This window comes from Pituophis catenifer, unplaced genomic scaffold, assembly GCF_029215685.1.
Source record: "Pituophis catenifer annectens isolate HBS135680 unplaced genomic scaffold, rPitCat1.0.hap2 SCAF_1, whole genome shotgun sequence".
Classification (NCBI taxonomy): Eukaryota; Metazoa; Chordata; class Lepidosauria; order Squamata; family Colubridae; genus Pituophis; species Pituophis catenifer.
Genome location: NW_027256881.1, coordinates 354,331,130 through 354,350,289, shown reverse-complemented (window position 1 = coordinate 354,350,289; position 19,160 = coordinate 354,331,130). Strand labels below are relative to the sequence as shown.

At 40.4% G+C, this 19,160-nt stretch overlaps 1 protein-coding gene across 1 annotated transcript; it reads right to left on the bottom strand.

The window, feature by feature from the left end:
* Positions 1–1,918: 1,918 nt before the first annotated feature.
* LOC139313835 (vomeronasal type-2 receptor 26-like) lies at positions 1,919–18,235 on the bottom strand. Its single transcript, XM_070939311.1, has 6 exons — positions 18,171–18,235; positions 8,176–8,467; positions 7,004–7,591; positions 5,534–5,752; positions 3,594–3,657; positions 1,919–2,823 (listed from the first exon to the last, which is right to left on the bottom strand). The coding sequence occupies exons 1-6, from the start codon at positions 18,233–18,235 to the stop codon at positions 1,919–1,921; spliced, it is 2,133 nt and encodes a 710-aa protein (XP_070795412.1).
* Between the last annotated feature and the right edge of the window lie 925 nt (positions 18,236–19,160).

Sequence of the window (19,160 nt, the reverse complement as noted above, 5' to 3'; positions counted from 1 at the left end):
TCAATAAGGGCAGGTTTCCAAATGGCTGGTAGGCAGGAGGTATCATCTCGTTTATTCATGCTGTGTGGGCATTTTTCATCGCCAAACGTCACCAAGACACTTCCAATTTTACGCGGAGAAAACCCGAATAACCAAAGACCTACATACAAACGCCCGTGAAAACCTCAGATATATATATATATATATACATACACACACACACACACCATTCCCCCCCCCCAAAATAAGACCCTGTCTTATATTTTTTTGAACCCCCAAATAAGCACTTGGCCTTATTTTTGGGGAGGTCTTATTATTTTGGGGCAAGTGGAGGAAACCAGAGGAAATGGCGGAGACCGGCTGTGCATACATTTAAATGTTTTCAAGGAAGGCCTTATTTTCAGGGGGGGGGGTTATTTTAGTGCATGCACTCAAAAGCCCGATTGGGGATTATCAGGGGATGTCTTATTTTAGGGGAAACAGGGTATATATATATGAATATATATCATAAGTCCCTTAGATTTTGAAGCCATGATGTTCTTCTTCTGCCTGGACTTCATTTGCCTTCAATCTTGTATTTTTCCAGGTGTCACATCACATGTCCAAAATATTGTAACTTTCACTTTTTTATGGTTTTGATTATTTCTCTTGGCTTTCCGAGGCAGCTTATTACCTCCTCATTTTGTAAATTGTAAATATAGAAGACAATCATTGCTTGAAACCTTTATACACTAATAATAGAGTCCCTGAGTCTGCTGCGATGAGACCAAACAATGCAGCTCAGCAAGCAAAGAGATAATGTGCCCTACCAGAAACATGCATAACTTTTCTTGCTTCTGCAATTTGCACCAGCTGAAGTTTCTGGATACTCTTCAAGGGAAGGCCCATATGGAACATATTGCAATAGTCCAACCAGGAGGTCTTTTGCCCAGGAATGGGTGCAACTGGCACGTAAGTTGTGAAAAGGCCGTTCTAGCCATAACTGCCGCTGGATCTTCAAGCAGGAGTTGTGAACCCAGGAGGACTCCAAATTTCTCACAGGCTCTGTTTGGGGCAATGCAGCCAAACCCAGCACCATAGATGGTGTAGTCCTTGAACTGAAGAGCCTTGATAGTACAAGGGTTTAGTGCACCCTGTTATTAACACAGCTGCCTGCAATTTCTGCTGGTTCGAATCTCTCCAAGGCTCAAGGTTGACTCAGCCTTCCATCCTTTCTAAGGTAGGTGAAATGAGGACCCAGTTTGTGGGGGCAATAAGCTGACTTTGTATAAAATATACAAAAGAATGAAGGCTATTGCTTAAAGCATTGTAAGCCGCCCTGAGTCTCCGGAGAAGGGCGGCATATAAATCAAATTAAAAAAAAAACAAAAAAAAAAAACCTTGAGGACTCCAAAACCCTAAGCCACTCAGCCTTGCTGGGGTTCAATTGAAATCTGTTTTTCCCCATGCAGACAATCATAGCCTCCAGACAGGAGGACATATGTTTAATAATGTTATTCTAATTAGTAAAGCATATCACATCACAATACTGAGACCTACTGAGAAATATTTTAATACTTTAAATTGTATTGCACCAAATCTGAAATGCAAATAGAAGGAATTTCAAACAGGAACTAAAAATGATATGTCTTTGGACAGAGATGATTATAAAATAGCAATAGGAATAACACTTAGACTTATATACCACTTCACAGTGCTTTGCAGGCCTTTCTAAACAGTTTACAGAGTCAGCCTATTGCCTTGAGCCAGTGAGTATCAAACCCTGGCAATCAGCAGAATTAGCTTATAACACTGTATTCTAACACTGCACCACCAAATATTTCCATGATTTCCAACTATATGAAGGACAAGCCACTCTCTTATTTCATCATTGTTAAGAAACATATCAAATTAAAACAGGGGCCAAAGACAAAATATATGTTACTACTTAAGATATAAATCAGAGATTCTTGTGCCCCATTATACTTTTTTTCTGATTCAGATCAGGCCTGAATAGGATAATGAAGCACTTGGGGAAAAAGATGCAAGCCAAGAGACCAGCCCCAGAGGCCAAGATGGAGAAGATCTCCACGGCCACCATGGACTTCCCTTTGGTGCTCAGGTAGGTGGGGAGGAATGAGATCCAAACACTGCAAAAGACCAGCATGCTAAAAGTAATGAACTTGGCTTCGTTAAAGCTGTCGGGCAATTTCCTAGCCAAAAAGGCCACCGTAAAACTCACAAGGGCCAGGAAACCCAAGTAGGCGAGGACAGTATAAAACATCAAAGCTGAGCCTTCATTACATTCCAAGATGGCCTCTCCTACTAGTGAGTGGAAGTCCAAGTTTGGAAATGGGGGAGAGGTTGCCAGCCAGGTGGCACAAAGAACTGCTTGGACCAGGGGACAGGCTATGACAATGGAGTTCGTCAGTGGTTTTCCTAAGAGTTTCCTTGTCTTGTTCCCTGGTTTTGTGGCCATGAAGGCCAGAACCACCATGACAGTTTTTGCCAAGACAGAGGAAACAGCGAGGGAAAAGAGAATGGCAAAGGCAGCTTGTCGGAAGAGACAAGTGAATTTCCTGGGTCGACCAATGAAGAGGAAGGAGCAGAGGAAGCAGAGCAGGAGGGAGACCAGGAGGATGTAGGTGAGATCTCGGTTGTTGGCCTTGACAATCGGTGTGTCATGATGCTTATGGAAAATCACCAGGATAGCAGTTGTGAGCAGAGAAAAGAAAAGAGCTAAAGAGGATAAAGCATATCCCAGGGGGTCTTGATAGGAGAGGAAGTGGATCTTCTTGGCAATGCAGTGGTCCTTGTCCTTATTGGGATATTGGTCTTCTGGGCAGGGGTCACAGAGGGCTGCGTCTGAAATCAAGAAATCAAATCTTTGCCTGAGGAGTCCAGGGACATCTGCCATAAGCCTTATTTCCCCTTCATTATTCCTCCACCCCTCTGCTGTGGCATGAGTTCCCCTTTCTGCTATGGCCAGTCCACAAAGGAAGTGATGGAATGACTCTTTGTGAATTTCATGGTGGAGGAAACAAGTTCATTCTTTGTGTATTATTGATGATGGTTTGGCTAAGTTGGTCCCAGACAAGGAGATGTTCAGCTCCAGCTATTCTGGCTTGTTTGCTCTTAAAGAAAAGGCTGTCTCCAGTCACTGGATTCTTCCATGACTATTGTGGCTTCAAGTGGGAGAGAGGTTGCCATTTCTTCCCTGCTTTTTACTGGAATCACAAAAAGACTGAGAGATCTGTAGCTAGAAATCCTACTCTTTTGAGTGTTCCTGCATTATTTTTTGTGTTTGTGCTGAAGAGATCTTAACTGCAACTGCAAGGAAAGGTCGTGAAAATATCTACTTAACTTTGGGAGAGAGAAAGGTCTTTTTTCCTGATCCAAAATGGTTTATGGAGAAATTGACTACAAGAGGGGAAAAAGGAAAGTTTGATTCAGAAGCACCCCAGCACTGAGAATTCTCTGGCTCAGGTTCTCCACTATATACTTAAAATATATTGGTTTATATTTTTTATTGTTGTTGCAGCTGAATGTTAGCAGACATGGATAGCTGTATCTCCTCTTCCTCTGACATGTCTATCAACTGATCCTGGAAGATCTGCTTTCGACATTTGCTCTACCTGTCTGATTAGAGATGGTCCCTTCTGGACATGGGACACACTGGTAGCAGCAGACCTGCTCGCCCTCTGGAACTCTTCTCCTCTCTCCTGCCTGGCACCTCTTCATGCCACACCTGGCAAAGGGCACCTTCTAAAAGGGAAAAGAGAAATGCTTGAGATGGCATAAGTAAAGACTCGGGTTAATGTCAGAGTTCCAGAAAAATCCCAACTCCAGGTTACAACTCTGAAGCAAGCATTTTTCCAAAGTTCTGTTTACTAGAATAGGCAAACTGGCACACCTGGGAAAACTCAAAGAGAAGTCCGGGTTTTCCCTTAGTAAATCAAATCCCCCAAAACCATCCCTTCACTCCTCAGTTGATCACATGCTCCAATCAACATCCATCCCATTTCGAGACAGCACTCCTACCACTCCTTCTCCAGATGCACGATCACCCTGACCTTGATTGACAGAAAGAATGCTATTATGTCTACAGACAATCCCTCTACTAAATCCCCCCTCCTACTTTCCCACACATGAGAAGAAGGTGGCAGCATGGAAGCTTCCGGCCTAATATGGCTTCCAATGCTTCATTTATTCTTCTCCACATTCCTATTTCAATTGAAAGAAAGTCTTCAAAAGAAATGGTTCCCCTGGGCTTCACAGAAACCAAAAACACCTCCTTGGTGAATCAGGCAAGCAGCATTCCTGTCCCTTCAATGGATGCTGGAAATGGGAGCTGGGACCTTGGCATTCAAAGGAGGGCTGGTGACATTGAGCTACAGCTCTGATGAAACAGTAAATGATGAGGATTCAACTGAAGAGGTTAGGAGGGAAGGAGTTCTTGGAAGAGTGGGAGGAGGTGAGCAAAATAGAAACAGGAGAAAAGGGTTCTAATTGAGGCAACATTGAAGTACTTGGTTCTCAGTATGCTTTTATTAAAATTTCTATGGCAACATAACAGATGTGCTTCTTTTTATTAAGGCAACTATTCTTTCTTGAGGTTAGTAACAGTAGAAACAGGGAGAGGTATCTTGAAGTTTGCTAATTATGAATATCTATGATTTTATGTCATCAATGACCTATGTATACATATGGTATAAATTAAGTGTAGTGTTTGATTGAAAAAGGGGCAGACGGGGAAAATAGAAATAAATCTATTTAAATAAAGCAGCCATCCTTAAGATCCATAGAGGAAACATCTTTATAGAAGGTCCCTAAAGATCTTCAGTGGTTGCCTGAGTTTCGGGAGGTGACCATTTCAAGGAGGAGGAATCAGTCCAGAGCAAGGTGACAATCTGGGTTTGTTTGACTGTATCACTTTCTTCCCCTTTCCTGAAATATATGACTGAATCCTTGTGTCTGTAAGAGTCCTTTCCATTCTTGACACCAGTGTGAACTAAATCCTGCAGTGAGATTTGATTCTTGGTTTTGGGGTCCTGCGTTTGATTCCACAGTGGGAATAGTCCATAGAAATCACTGTTGCCCACCCTTTTTTTTTTTTTTTAATTTGATTTATATGCCGCCCTTCTCCGGAGACTCAGGGCGGCTTACAATGCGCTAAGCAATAGCCTTCATCCTTTTGTATATTTATACAAAGTCAGCTTATTGCCCCCACAAACTGGGTCCTCATTTCACCTACCTTAGAAAGGATGGAAGGCTGAGTCAACCTTGAGCCTTGGCGAGATTCGAATCCTGCAGTAATTGCAGGCAGCTGGTCTTAATAACCAGTTTTAATAACAGGGTGCCTTAAACCCCTGTACTACCCTAATGGCATCTTGGCCTTCAAGAAGTTCTTCCAAATCCAAATCCTTTCTGGACCTGCCACAAATCAGACCTGAAATGTCTTAAATGCAAATCAGCTTTTTCACCAAATAGCTGCCATATTTTATGATTCAACAGACCTTTTTTCCAATTCTGAATTAATCTTTCCCTGAATTTACATCAGTGCCTTTCAACTCACCTCTGTGGGCCAGATGATTGCATCAGAGTTAATGGTGAAATCCTGACCTGGGGGAGCCCCGGGATCGATTTGCCCGACTTCCACAAGGACAATTGATTCATTGAGGAGGAAAACCCAGTTGAGAAGATCGTAACGAACAGATCTCAGTCTATTTTCTGAGAAGGAGATTTCATCTCCAGCACTGTTGTTGAACTTGACGTTCCTCAAATAGGGAAGAAGCTGAAAGAAAGGAGACATTCAGAAATTGAAGCAATTGGATGAAAGCCAGAAATGAGACATCGTGGCTCCTACCTTTCTATCACGGTCCTCATTGTAGGAGACCAGTTTATGTCTGAGAAGTTCTACAGCACCACTGGAGGAGATTTGAGCAATCAGGGATAACACCAAGCGCTACTTCCCCAGCACAACAAAATTTTGCCTTTGTGCCTGGGCATTTGTATCATGGCTTCTTCAACTCTAGTTTTAACAAATAATACCTACATATAAAGATTTTAATGCCTCATTCAAAATATCAATGTTTCATTTTCTCATACTTTATGTGGCTACATACATTTAGAAATCTTTACTTGTAAATTTGTCTTGTAAATGACAAATGCATCATTGAAATAGTTACACTATTTCTTTCAAAATGTTGTACAATTCCACTGACTTTCTTTAGCTGATAGACAAAGAGAGAAGAAGGCAGGAACCAGCTGTGGCTAAGTGGGGCCATACAGAAGGAAGTGCCTGCCCAGGGTTGTCCCTTCACTGTCCAGAGAGGTCCAACGTTTCTCCTTTGATGCAGAAACTCCTGATGAATTTTAGACCAGGAACAACTTGGATTCAGGCTACATACAGAGAGAAACTGTGGTTGTTCTGGAAATGTTCCCACAAGGACATCAACTGCCCAATTGAAAGACACCCAGATTGTCATCTTATTCTTGGGCTGACACCTCCTCTATGAAATGGTCACCTCCTGAAATTCAGGCAACCGTTGAAGACCTTTCAGGACTGTCTATCAAGATGTTTCCTGTATGGACCTTATGGAAAACTGATTTGGTTTATTTCTGTTCCCCCCTTCCTTTTTCAATTAAACACTACAGTTAATTCATGTCACTGTTTATAATAATTGCTGTTTTAATCTGTTCTGGTATTCACTGATATTTCATGAGTAATTCAAGAAATACATATGGGAAAATACATTTCTAAGGATCTGTGGACTGAAGAAAAAGCCACAGAGATTACCTGCCATGACTGGACATTTGAGATCCTCCTTCCAAGCCTCATCATGGCTGGTCGTCCTCCAGATCCATTCATTGCATGTAAAGCATGTGCCAGAGCATGAACTGCATTGTAGATGTTGAAACCTTCACCAGTCATTCTTCTTTCAAACATGGAAGATGGTAAATCTTGTAAATTTTCCTTCCCTGTACAGTTTTTCATCCCTGTTGGATGAAATTTTCCTGGTTTTCGGAACCGGCACCCAAATACCTGTTCCCACCAGGACAGGAGAAACATATCGCCTTGTGGGTTCAAAGGGTCCAAAGACTGGAGGAAGTGGCTGAATTCTGAGATATCAACACTGTGGTCCCTCAAATGCAAAGCCCCATGCAAGGGCGTTAGAGCTTCCCAGATATCTGTACGATACATTACTGTAAGTTTCCAAGAGGAAGTTAGGATCCAAACATTCTGAAGTGATCCAGTTTCAGAATCTACATAAATATAAAGACTAGTCTGAAGAGCTGCAACAGTTCCTGTCTCTCCAAAGAAAACAATGATGTCAGCTTTAAGCCAAATTTTGGAATGTAAAAGCAACTGGACCATATTATGTACAGAATCATCTTTCACCATTTCGGTTAAGGCCACGCAGATCTCCTTCTCCTTCAGCATTGGCCTCAGAGTTGAGATGAAATGTGTCCCACTGTCACTTCCAGTGGCCAGAAGGCCAACCCAGTTCCACTGGAAATACAGGAGTAGCTGGACTAAAGCCACAAACTGAGCAGATTCCTTGGGATTAATCCGGAAGAAGGAAGGATAAACTCTTCTGTCTCCCTGAGTGACCTCAAAGCCAACACTGAGCTGGAGAAAGTGAGAATCTTCTTTAAAAGATAAAGCAAAATTTGATGGTTCCCATTGTGTGGTTTAGTGATCCCATCAGTCAAGTTGAATCATTTTGAGAGATAAGTTTCTTCCCCTCTTAGGAAGAACCACCAATTAACATATTTGCAGAATTGTGATATGTCAGAATCCAAGGGAAGAAATCATCAACCAATGATTTATATCATATGAAACATATCACTGAGCTGTGGTGATGCAGTGGTTAGAGTGCAGTACTGCAGGCTACTTCTGCTGACTGCCGGCTGCCTGCAATTTGGCAGTTCGAATCTCACCAGGCTGAAGGTTGACTCAGCCTTCTCTCCTTCCGAGGTTGGTAAAATGAGGACCGAGATTGTTGGGGTCAAGAGGCTGACTCTGTAAACCGCTTAGAGAGGCTGTAAAGCACTGTAAAGCAGTACATAACTCTAAGTGCTATTTCTATTGCTATCTTTAAACATAAAATATTTAAATGAACCCCCCCCAACACCTTTGGGGTCATCTTGCACTTCTGTGAGTTTATCTGTTGTTTGTCTATCCCATCACTGTATCTCAAGGAGCCCCCTTACCTGTGGGACCTTGTAGATGCTGAAGATGGAGGCCATCAGCCTTGAGGATTGTGCATTGTCACCTCCAATGACAGAGAGCAGAGGGTCCTGCTTGTCACATTTATAACCTGGAATCATTCGGTCACGTGTGGAGAGCAGCATGAGACTGATTGAAGAAATACACCATTCCCACTGGCTATTGTCATACATGTGGAAGCCCAGGGAGATGTTGGGGAGGAGAATCGGATCCTTGTTGATCTCTCTCACTGCAAAAACCAAGGCCTGGAACTGGTGGAAGTTGTCAGGTGTGGGTCTATAGCGAGAGAAACATTGTGAGGTATTTAGTGAAAGTTTGTGTGTGCTGGTGGAGTTTGCTTTGTCTTTGATCGTGGTGGGGTTTTCTTTGGAGCAGGATGTCCCAAATATTAATAGGTTTTTAAAAACGTTTTTTATCAACCTTGGTAGATTTATGAGAAAGGAGAAGTAGGTTTGTGTCCCTATCACACACCATTTTATACCCTTCTATCCTCCCTCCCTTCTTCACTTTTCTCCAGTGTCTTTAATCCTACTTAATTTCTCCTCTAGAACCCTAATCAATTTTATTCTCTCTTGTTCTCTCTTCTTCAGTCTGGTGACCACTGTTGAATGTTCCCTCTTGACTTTCCAAATTAACAATCTTGCAAGTCATCTGCTTAACTAGGGCAGTAAGGTTCCTAATAAGTTGTCCCTCATCCCTCTGTAGGTGGTTTATCATCTCCCTGATGAAGAATTCTGGAAAGCAAGGCAGCAGGGGGGGGGGGATCCCCCACACATAAGCCTGAAGAGCAGTTTGAAAATTTAAAAAAATTTATTACTCAGGCTTTGGATGATAATTTTCAAAAATCTCAACAGGAAATGGATGATAAATTTCAAAAATCTCAACAGGAAATGGATGATAAATTTCAAAAATCTCAACAAGAAATTAAGCAGGAAATTAGTGAAGTGAAAAATTTGGTGAAAGAGAATTATGATAAGGTGACTGATAAATTATCAAATGTGGTTTCTGGCTTGTCAGAAATTATTATTAAAGTGGACTCTAAATTGGAAGATTTTAAATCAGAAGTCAATGTCAAAATAAAGGATACTGATTTTAAAATTGCTGATGTGGATAATAAAATGCAGAGAGTTGAAGACGAGATTACGATGATGCAATTCCGGTCCATGGAATTTGCTATAAGAATTAGAGGTATCAAGGAGAGTGACCGGCAAGACTTGAGACAGGTTTGTTCTGATGCCTTGGCTGTGTTGTCAAAAATTAATTCTGATGAGATTTTTTACAAAATAGATAAAATTTACAGAGTGAATTCGTGGGTGGCCAGACAAAGACAATTACCAAGAGATGTGGTGATATATTTTACAGACAGAAGAATGAGAAATGATATTTTGCAAAAATCTTTTCTTTCCTCTGTGCAAGTGGAGGGAACTCAAGTTGGAATTTATAAAGAATTACCTCCAAAGATGCTGAAAGATAGAAAAGACTTTGGTTTTTTAGTAAAGGAATTAAATAAATTAGAGATACCATTTCGGTGGGATGCCCCAATGGGTATAATTTTGAAGTATCATGGGGAAAGATATCGATTGAATACTGTTGAAAAGGCGGAACATTTTTACCATACTGTTTTTAAGGAGAGATCACCATCTCCACGTTCATCTACTGTATTGGAGATAAAGGAGAGTGATAAGGAGAAGCAACCCCAGCAAGAGTTGGAAGCGCAGCTTAAGCAGGCTGAATTAGATCCAATAGAAGCGCAGGGTGCTACAGGAGGTTTTCTGGAGGAGCCCCTGTTAGAATCCTCTCCAATTTTGACTACAAGAGATGTGGCTTTGGATCTAGCTCGTATGGCTGAAGCTAAAGACCAGCGAATAACTCGTGCGGTTTCAAAACAACTCAAAGAAAAACAATTGCAAGAAAGAGCTAAGGCACAACAATATAAAAAAGGAGCTAAGAGTACTACAGAACACAGTGAAGCCATGGGGAGAGCAAAGTCGGTGGCCTCGGAAGACATCCGGCAATTCTGCTCGTCGCTTCAAAAAAGTATGCATGATGGTTAAGTTTTTGTCATGGAATGTGAATGGACTGAACTCACCACAGAAAAGAAAGAAAATATTTACATATTTGCAACAATTTAATAATGATATAATTTGTCTACAAGAAACACATATTAGAACGCAAGATCAAAAATACTTGATAAACTCTAAATTAGGATCACACTTTATAGCTTCAAATTTGGAAAAAAAGAATGGTGTGGTTATTTATATAAACAAAAGATTATCAGCTAAAATTATAGAAGTGGATGAAGGTGGTAGGTTTGTAGCAATTGAACTGCATACTGTACATGGTCAAATTCTTGTGATTGGAATTTATGCTCCTAACCAACAACAGGATCACTTTTATAAAATTTTGCATACTAAAATATTGCAGTGGGATTATAGATCTATTTTGATTATGGGAGACTGGAATGGAATAATTGACTCTAAACTAGATAAAAAAAGTCTGGCGAAGTCTAGGATTAGACTACCACAAACTTTTTTTGACATGAAAGAAGATTTGGAATTAAAAGATGTTTGGAGAATACATAATTCAAAAGATTTGGACTATACTTTTTTTTCTGATAGACACAGATCCTTTTCAAGGATTGATTTTATTTTATTATCAAATGATTTACTTGTTAAAACAAGAAGAACTAAAATCTTTCCAAGAATCTTATCTGATCACAGCTCAGTATGGATAGAAATTGAGATTGGAAATATTGAGAGAAGATCATGGAGATTAAATGAAAATTTATTTAGATATGAAAAAAATATAATAGAACTTAAGAAGCAGATGAAAGAATTTTTTGAAATTAACTTGAACAAGGGTACCCCTATTGAAATTGTCTGGGATGCAAGTAAAGCATATATGAGAGGGGTACTCATTCATATGAATTCTAAACATAAACTGAATAGACAAAAGAAAAGATTAGAAATTGAAGCAGAAATAAAGAAAAAAGAGGAATATCTAGGAATCAAAAATCCAGCAGATGAAAGAATACGTGGAGCTATAAAACTTTTGAAAGATCAATTCCAAAAGCTTATGGCGGATCAAGTTGCAACAAACTTACAATACGCAAAGCATAATACATTCTGTAATGCCAACAAACTGGGCAGATGGCTGGCTTATACATTAAGGAAGAAACAGAGTATGCGGACTATCGACTGTATTGATACTGGAGGGAAAGAAATTTATCAACAAAAATTAATTAAAGAAGCTTTTGTAGATTATTATACTAAACTATATGCTAAAGATGATATACAGAATGGACTGATAGAAAAATATTTAGAAAATAAAAGAGTTACAAAAGTTACTAATCAACAAAAGGAAAGAATGAATCACCCTATAACAGTGGAGGAAATAATTGCAGCAATTAAACAACTGAAAACTGCCAAAGCTCCGGGAACAGACGGTTTGACTGCAGTGTATTATAAAACTTTGCAAGCAGAAATGGTGGAACAACTTAGAGACTTATTTTGTAATATACAACAAGGGGGTAAAATACCCCCATCATGGAAAACAGCTTATATTTCTTTGATACCAAAAGAGCAAGCAGGTCCTAAAAAAACGGAGAATTATAGACCAATATCTCTTCTGAATAATGATTATAAAATTTATGCAAAAGTACTAGCCAACAGGTTGATGCCAGTAATTCAAAAGGTGATTCATGATGATCAAGCGGGATTTATAGAGGGTAGATATATGAAGGACAATGTAAGGCAAGTTATAGATTTATTGGAATATCTTGAGAAGAATAAACAGATCCCTGCAGTGCTGGTTTTTTTGGATGCGGAGAAGGCCTTTGATAGAGTGGATTGGAATTTTCTATTAAAGACTTTGAAAAAGATGGACTTTGGGGATCAATTTATACAAGCGGTATCAGCAATCTACCAAGAGCAAAAGGCACAGATTATTATTAATGGAAATTTAACAACAGATTTTAATATAGAGAAAGGAACAAGACAAGGTTGTCCGTTATCCCCTTTGTTATTTATTTTAACACTAGAAGTCTTGTTGAATACAATACGGGATTCGAACAGCTTGAAAGGTGTAGTGATAAGGCAAGAGGATTACAGACTAAGGGCATTTGCAGATGACCTGGTTGTTACCCTTTCACAGCCGATGGAATCAATAATCCAGATGAAAGACATTATAAAAGATTATGGTACAGTATCAGGATTTAGACTGAACCAGAAAAAAACTAAGATGATAGTTAAAAATATGACACAAGATCGAAAACATGAACTTGAAAGGATGGCAGGTTTTGAGATTGTACCAAAGGTTAAATATCTAGGAATTCAGGTGGCAGAATCAAATATGAAATTATTTCAAAACAATTATGAGGTGTTATGGCGAGATGTACGAAAAGATATGGAGACTTGGAAAAAGCTGCAGCTCTCGTTACTTGGAAGAATAGCAGCAGTTAAGATGAACATTTTGCCAAGATTTCTTTTTTTGTTTCAAATGATTCCGGTGCTCAAAAGTGATAAACAACTGAAAGAATGGCAAAGTGGAGTGAATAAGTTTGTTTGGAATGAGAAAAAACCGAGAGTGAAACTTAAAATTATGCAAGATGCTCCAGAGAGGGGAGGCCTTAAACTTCCAAACCTACAGATATATTATGAAGCAGCAGCTTTGACTCAAGCAAGCAATTGGTTTGGAAGGAAAAAGACTGGAATATTGAACATAGAAAGCTTTGACCTGGATCTTGGTTGGCATGCTTACTTATTTTATGAAAACAAAGTGGATAAAGTGTTCAAAAGCCATATACTTAGAGATTCGTTGATGAGAGTTTGGAAGAAGCACCGATTTAAATGGGATTACAAAATACCGTTATGGTTGGATCTTGGTCATATCATGTGGAATACAAATATAATGTCACTCGGGGGGTTTTTATATAAAGAAGTTCTTTTTACAGATGCGGGCAGATGGCAACTAAAGACATTAGAGACACTGTTGGACGAAGGGATTAATTTAACCTGGTTACAATATAATCAACTTCAACAGAGATGGAAAGAGGACCAAAAAACTGGTATTATGTTGCATGAGGAAGAATTGGTTAGACATATAAAAGAGAAAGGTCCAATGCATATTAAAAGGTTATATAATGTTTTGTTAGAAAGGGATTCAGAAACCGAATTGGTTAAAGATTGTATGATTAAATGGGCACAGAATTTTGCAGAACCAGTAATGTTGGAAACATGGGAGAAAATATGGGTTCAGAATGTTAAATTTACGCAATCGCAGAATTTGAGGGAAAATTTTTATAAAATGTTTTACAGATGGCATTTAGATCCCAAGAAATTATCCTGTATGTATCCTAATGTTCAGCCAAAATGTTGGAGATGTGATAGTCTAGATGCTACATATTATCATGTTTGGTGGAATTGCAAGAAAGTCAAGGCTTTTTGGATAAAAATATGGTGGGTTATGCAGAATGTTTTGAAGAAAAAAATTCAATTTTCTCCACAACTGTTTTTATTGGGTATAGTTAAGGGTTTTACATTGGATGAAACTAAGTTGATATTGTACATGATAACAGCAGCGAGATTATTGATAGGTAAATATTGGAAAAATGAAGCCTTACCCACTATTGAAGAATGGACTTTCAAGATGGCCAGTTTTGCGGAGATCGCTCACAAGAGACTTATGAATGGGAATGGAAAAAATGGATAGATTATGTGCAAAAAAATACCAAGTTAGGAAGTATCAAATTGTTTTTCATTGAAAGTTATATAGAAATAGAAATGTATGAATTGTGAAGAGAGAAAAAAATTATGGGGGGCTTGAGGGGTTCAGGTTTTTATAAAAAAAAAAGGGGGATCTTGATGGGATTATATTCTGTGGAAGTCAGAGGGGGAGGGTTAGGGGGGTTTGGGGGGGTTAGGGTGGGGAGGGAGGGGTGGATTGGGGGGAAAGTGGGGTGAAAATGTAATTGTAAAACTTTTGCAATAAAAAAAAAAAGAATTCTGGAAAGATTGGGAATGTAGCCTGTTCTAGGAGCTTGGCTCTTTATTGAGAAAAACAGAGAGAGTGGAACTACACTAGGACACTGAAACATCATTACAAAGAATATTTTTGAGCAAACAAAGCTGACAATCATGTAAATCTTTCTCTACAAGATTAAACTTACAGAAGTCCGAAAGAAAAGTCTAATGGATCTCTTTTAAAGTGGTGGATGGCACCGCCATAATAGGTGCCAAGGGGCAAATTCCCACCAATAATGAGATCACCAGGCCTGTAATAGTATTTCTGAATACTGAAACGTTTTGGCAGAAGACATCTGGTTTGCATCCTCCTAGCAGATGTTGGAGACGTTGGAGGAAGGAGCCAGAAGAGCAGCAGCAGCAGGGGAGGCAACCCAGTCATTCTTGTCACCTTCCCTCCTGCGTAAAAAATAAAAATCAAGGTTTGTGCAGAAGCTGATTTACAGGTATCACTTGAAATCTCAGCAGAGTCTTAGCCCATAGTCTGCTCATTCCACCTGGATGGCCACAATGAAAATTTATATGAAACGTTTTTCCCCTTACCTGTGTTTGGGCTGCAGCCAAAGAGAAAACCGATTCAGCTGAGTCTCACCAGAGCTAGAAGTTGTATCTTTGCAAGATACAAAAAGGTCTCCCTCCCTCAACTAGGAAGAGTCATAGAATATTTGCAAGAAGAAGAGGAATATTCAGGTTTTATCTTGGAAGGTTTTCGTAGGTGGAAATTCATAGGGGATACATTAAAAATTACTGTTCTTCTGGTAATTGCAAGGAAAAGCAATTGTCCTACCCACTTGGCACTAGACTTTGTTTGTGCACCAGAAAAGGAGAAACATGTTTATGTCTCTTGTTGCTATTCCACAGGGCAGATGGACTTGAGAGTCAAGAGAAAGTTGGGTGTTTGACTACATGAAGCAGCTCATGGAAACAAGATGGAGTTTGACCTTTGCCATAGCTTGTTCAGATAGGATGAGTGCTAATGGGACAGGGTGGCACATGGCAATCAGTTGTACACTAATAACTGTGAGCAATAATACCAATGCAGATTGGAATAACTGATTTATTGATACTCAAATGGAATGGGGCAATTCTTCTCCCATAGATCTTTAACATAGGCAAGTTGTCAGGCTAATTTATACTCTACAGCAGTTTGTCTAAGAACTTGTTGGAGCCATAAATGTTTGTCTGCTGTATTTGTCTTATGACGTAGGTCATCCGAATCCTCAGCTGGGGTGGAAAGGTTACCACCATTCATAGTCCATGTCTAGACCAGCTGGGGTAGTAAGAATGGGTCCATGGTGTTATGTGACTCTCCCCTTTCTCTGAAGCTGGTTCCAGCCAGTGTTGGTTGGAGGGGAGACATTCAGCTCAACCCCTTACCTTCAAGTTGTTTCAGTGAGGTCTTCTCAGTTCAAGGTCAGGTATCATCCATATGATGGAGATATTCAATTCCTCAAGCAGTGAAGGACCAAGCAATGTCATCAAGGTTTTGCCCTGGTTCTTGACAGCTGTTGGATGGGAAGGAAGAGTCTCAGTTTTAGTGCTACCCAAATCAAGCAACTGTGGATGATTGGAACCCCCCCCCTCCAGCATTGGGTCCTGCATGGCATTGCTCTGCCATGTTTGGGACTCTTGTGCAATCTTGGGGTGGACACTCATCTCCTGCTCAAAGAACAGATCATATCTGTAGCCAGGAAGGTCTTTGTAAAGCTTCATTTTGTGAAACACAAGGATCTTGAACTTTGGTGAATCTGAACACCCACGAGAGGGACAGAGCAATGGCCTTCACCATATCCTGGGTGGATTATTTAGGCCTCTTTCAGTCAGGATTCAGACCTGGGTTATGGGACAGAAAAGGCATTGGTTGAACTTTCAGATAAGTTTGATAGCAATGGGATGGTGGTAGCACATCCATCCTTGCTCTTCTTGACCTCTTGGTGGCCTTCAACATCAGCTCCTATATCAGGTCCTTGTTAGGGAGTGGGCAAGACTGCATTTTGCAAGTTCTTTTCACTTCTACAGGACAGATATCAGTCTGTGTTGATCGAGAGTGACAGGTCCCACAACTGACTATGTGGGTGCCGTAGTGTTTGGTGCTTTCTCCTCTCCTCTTTAAAATATACATGAAGATACTGGGTGAGGTCATCCAGCTATGTGGGGTGAGGTATTATCAGTGTGCTGAAGATGCTCTACTCTACATCTCTGGCCCTGGTGACCCAAGCAGCGCTATTGATATCCTGACTGAGGATTTAGTGGCTTTGGGGTTCTCGAGGGGAGAATCTGGCTTCAACACAATCCTGGAAAAATTAAGTGGATTTGGGTTTTAGGCTCTTCTGGATATGAGATTTTACCACCTTTGCCCCAAACAGGCCCAGTGCATAATCCGAGGTCCTTCATAACTCCTGACTCCTGCCCAAAGTGTGAAGTTTCAGAAAGATGCCCTAATTAATTCATGAGCCATGAGCCAAACTTCAAAAGAAATACAATCATTTATTAGGAGCACCATTTTGGCAATATTCGGATTCAGTTAGAACTAATCCCACATAGATTTACATTCCCCTATGACTCTGTCTCTCCCCTCCTCCCTGGCCATGTCATAAATCACATTCTCCAATTAACCACTTTGGCTAGCTGTGAAACCCAACACCCTCCTACTGATTGCGGTAAGAAAGCATCTATGGAATGTAGCTTCAATTAGGGAAATCAATCAGCTCCATCAGTTCTCCCTCCTTCCTGCTCATGGCAACTTGAAAGCTTTGCAAGTTGACACAAAGAGTAGTTGGCAGTAGTAGCTAGCACAGCCTTTGCAGAGGTGTGTTTTGTGTGCCAGTTGCACCCGTTCCTGGTTCATGACGGTCTGTTCACAGCTATTAATCCCCTGGTCACCTTCTGAATGGACTGTTGTAAGGCATATTCTACATGGGACTGACCTTGAACAATATTTAGATGTTTGAATTTGTGCAAAATGCAGCACTGTGGGAAGCTATGTTTGCTCCCAGAACAGCACATCATACTTCTGCCTTATGAAGTGCATAAACTGCTGGGTTGTGTCCAGATGGAATTAAAGATACAGTTTTGACCTTTAAGGTCCTACATGGATGGGACCAGGTTCTTTGGAGGGACCTCCTCTCTCTGGTTTCATCTACCTGCCCCATCAGGTCAGGAGGAGGGGAAATGACTGGTCCCATCTGCAAAAGAACTTCCATCTGTTGAAGCCCAGGAGACAGGACACTTTGGAACCTTTATTTGATTGATGAAATGCTAAAGAGCCCTTCTCACTCACAGAGGGACTCTGGGTGGTATACAAATCAAACATTAAAAACGTACTTTTTCTGCTGACATGGATTGGGAGATGTTAATGTCATGGGATGAAGATGGTTCCATAGGTAACCTGGACCAATGCCATGTAGGACTTTAAAGTTCATAACCGACACTTTGAATTGGACCCTGAAGCAGATTGGCACTCAGTGAAGCTTGTGCCGCAGAGGTGTCACATGTGCCATTCATCCGCTGCCCAAAATTGCCAGACAGCTGCATTCGGTACCAGCTGAAGCTTCCAGATACTCTCTAAGGGTAGCCCCATGTGGAATATTCCAAACAGAAGATGACCACCGCATGAGTGATTGAGTGCAGAGCCTCATCCAGGAAGGGACAAAACTGGTTAACTCTATCAAGTTGAGCAAAGGCCCTCTTAGCCACGGCTGCTGTGATTCTGGGAGGACCCCCTGATTTCGCACTGGGTCTGCCTTGGGTAGGGCAACCCAATTATGCCCCCCTTAGATGAGATTAGCCCTGACCCTATGGGTCATTATTTTATTCATTTAAAACTTTTATATTGCTGGACCTCTGGTGAACATGGCTGACTAACCACTCTAGGGGGAGCTTCCTCTGGACAGAAGCTTCTTCAACCCAACAAGGAACTTTTTATGACTTTCCTGGGTTAGGGAGGGTCCCAGAATCACCTCAGGAGTTCCTCCGAATGGCAGTGGTCTGCAGAGCTGTGCTTTGGAGTGAGCTGGGGAGCCATTCAGCTGGAGGTGGGGCTGCCATCACTTCGCTGTTGAAAAAGCAGCCATTTTGGAATCCATTTTTCAAACGGACAATAAGTCAGTCCTTTTGTTTTTTAATCACCTTATGGGATTATTATTAGCTAAAAGAGACTTTTTTTAGTCACAGCCTGTTACTGTTTTTGAAGATCTGCGACATTTTTGAGATTCCTTTATCGTTAAACGACAAGGAAGAGGGTTGCTGGAGGCAAGCTAAAATAAGGAAGTGTGGAGTGCCTTTGATGGTGAAATATAAGGACAGAAAGTTGTGGCTCTCTTTTATTACTTTTAAGGAATCTATAGCTTTGGATTGTTTTGTTGTGGGTGGTTGAAACTTTCTGATTTTTATGAATTCTCATTGGCCAGGAAGCATTCATTGATTGATTTAAAAAATCTACTGTTTCTTCATAAGAGGGAGCCAAGAAGATGGAGACTGAGGGATGTCTTTGTTTTGCAAAAGAGCTTCTGGAGAGATATCCAAGTAAATCTATTCAGTTCATAGATCAATTAACTTCCAAAGATGTTATGAAAACTACTCCAATAATTGGAAGAAAGATGAATAATTCAGAGATTCAATTTTGTGTAGAAAGTTATCAAATCACTGAGGCAATTTCACAAGTATCTGACAATGCAAAGGAATTAGCTGCAATTTTGGTATATAAATCTGGCCCCAACCTTTATGATGATGACTGTTTAAATATAAACCTCCCAGCGCAATTGAAACAAGATTTCCAAGTGAATTTGCAACTCTTAAAGAGGATAAATTTGGGACCTTTTCTTCATGGATACTAAAAAGGTGGAGAATTCTTTGAGAAAAAGAGAACTTTATATTTATTTAATAGACATTCCAGAGAGGAAAAAGATTTTATTCTGTGTGGATAAATTGGAGGGCGTGACTTAAATTTA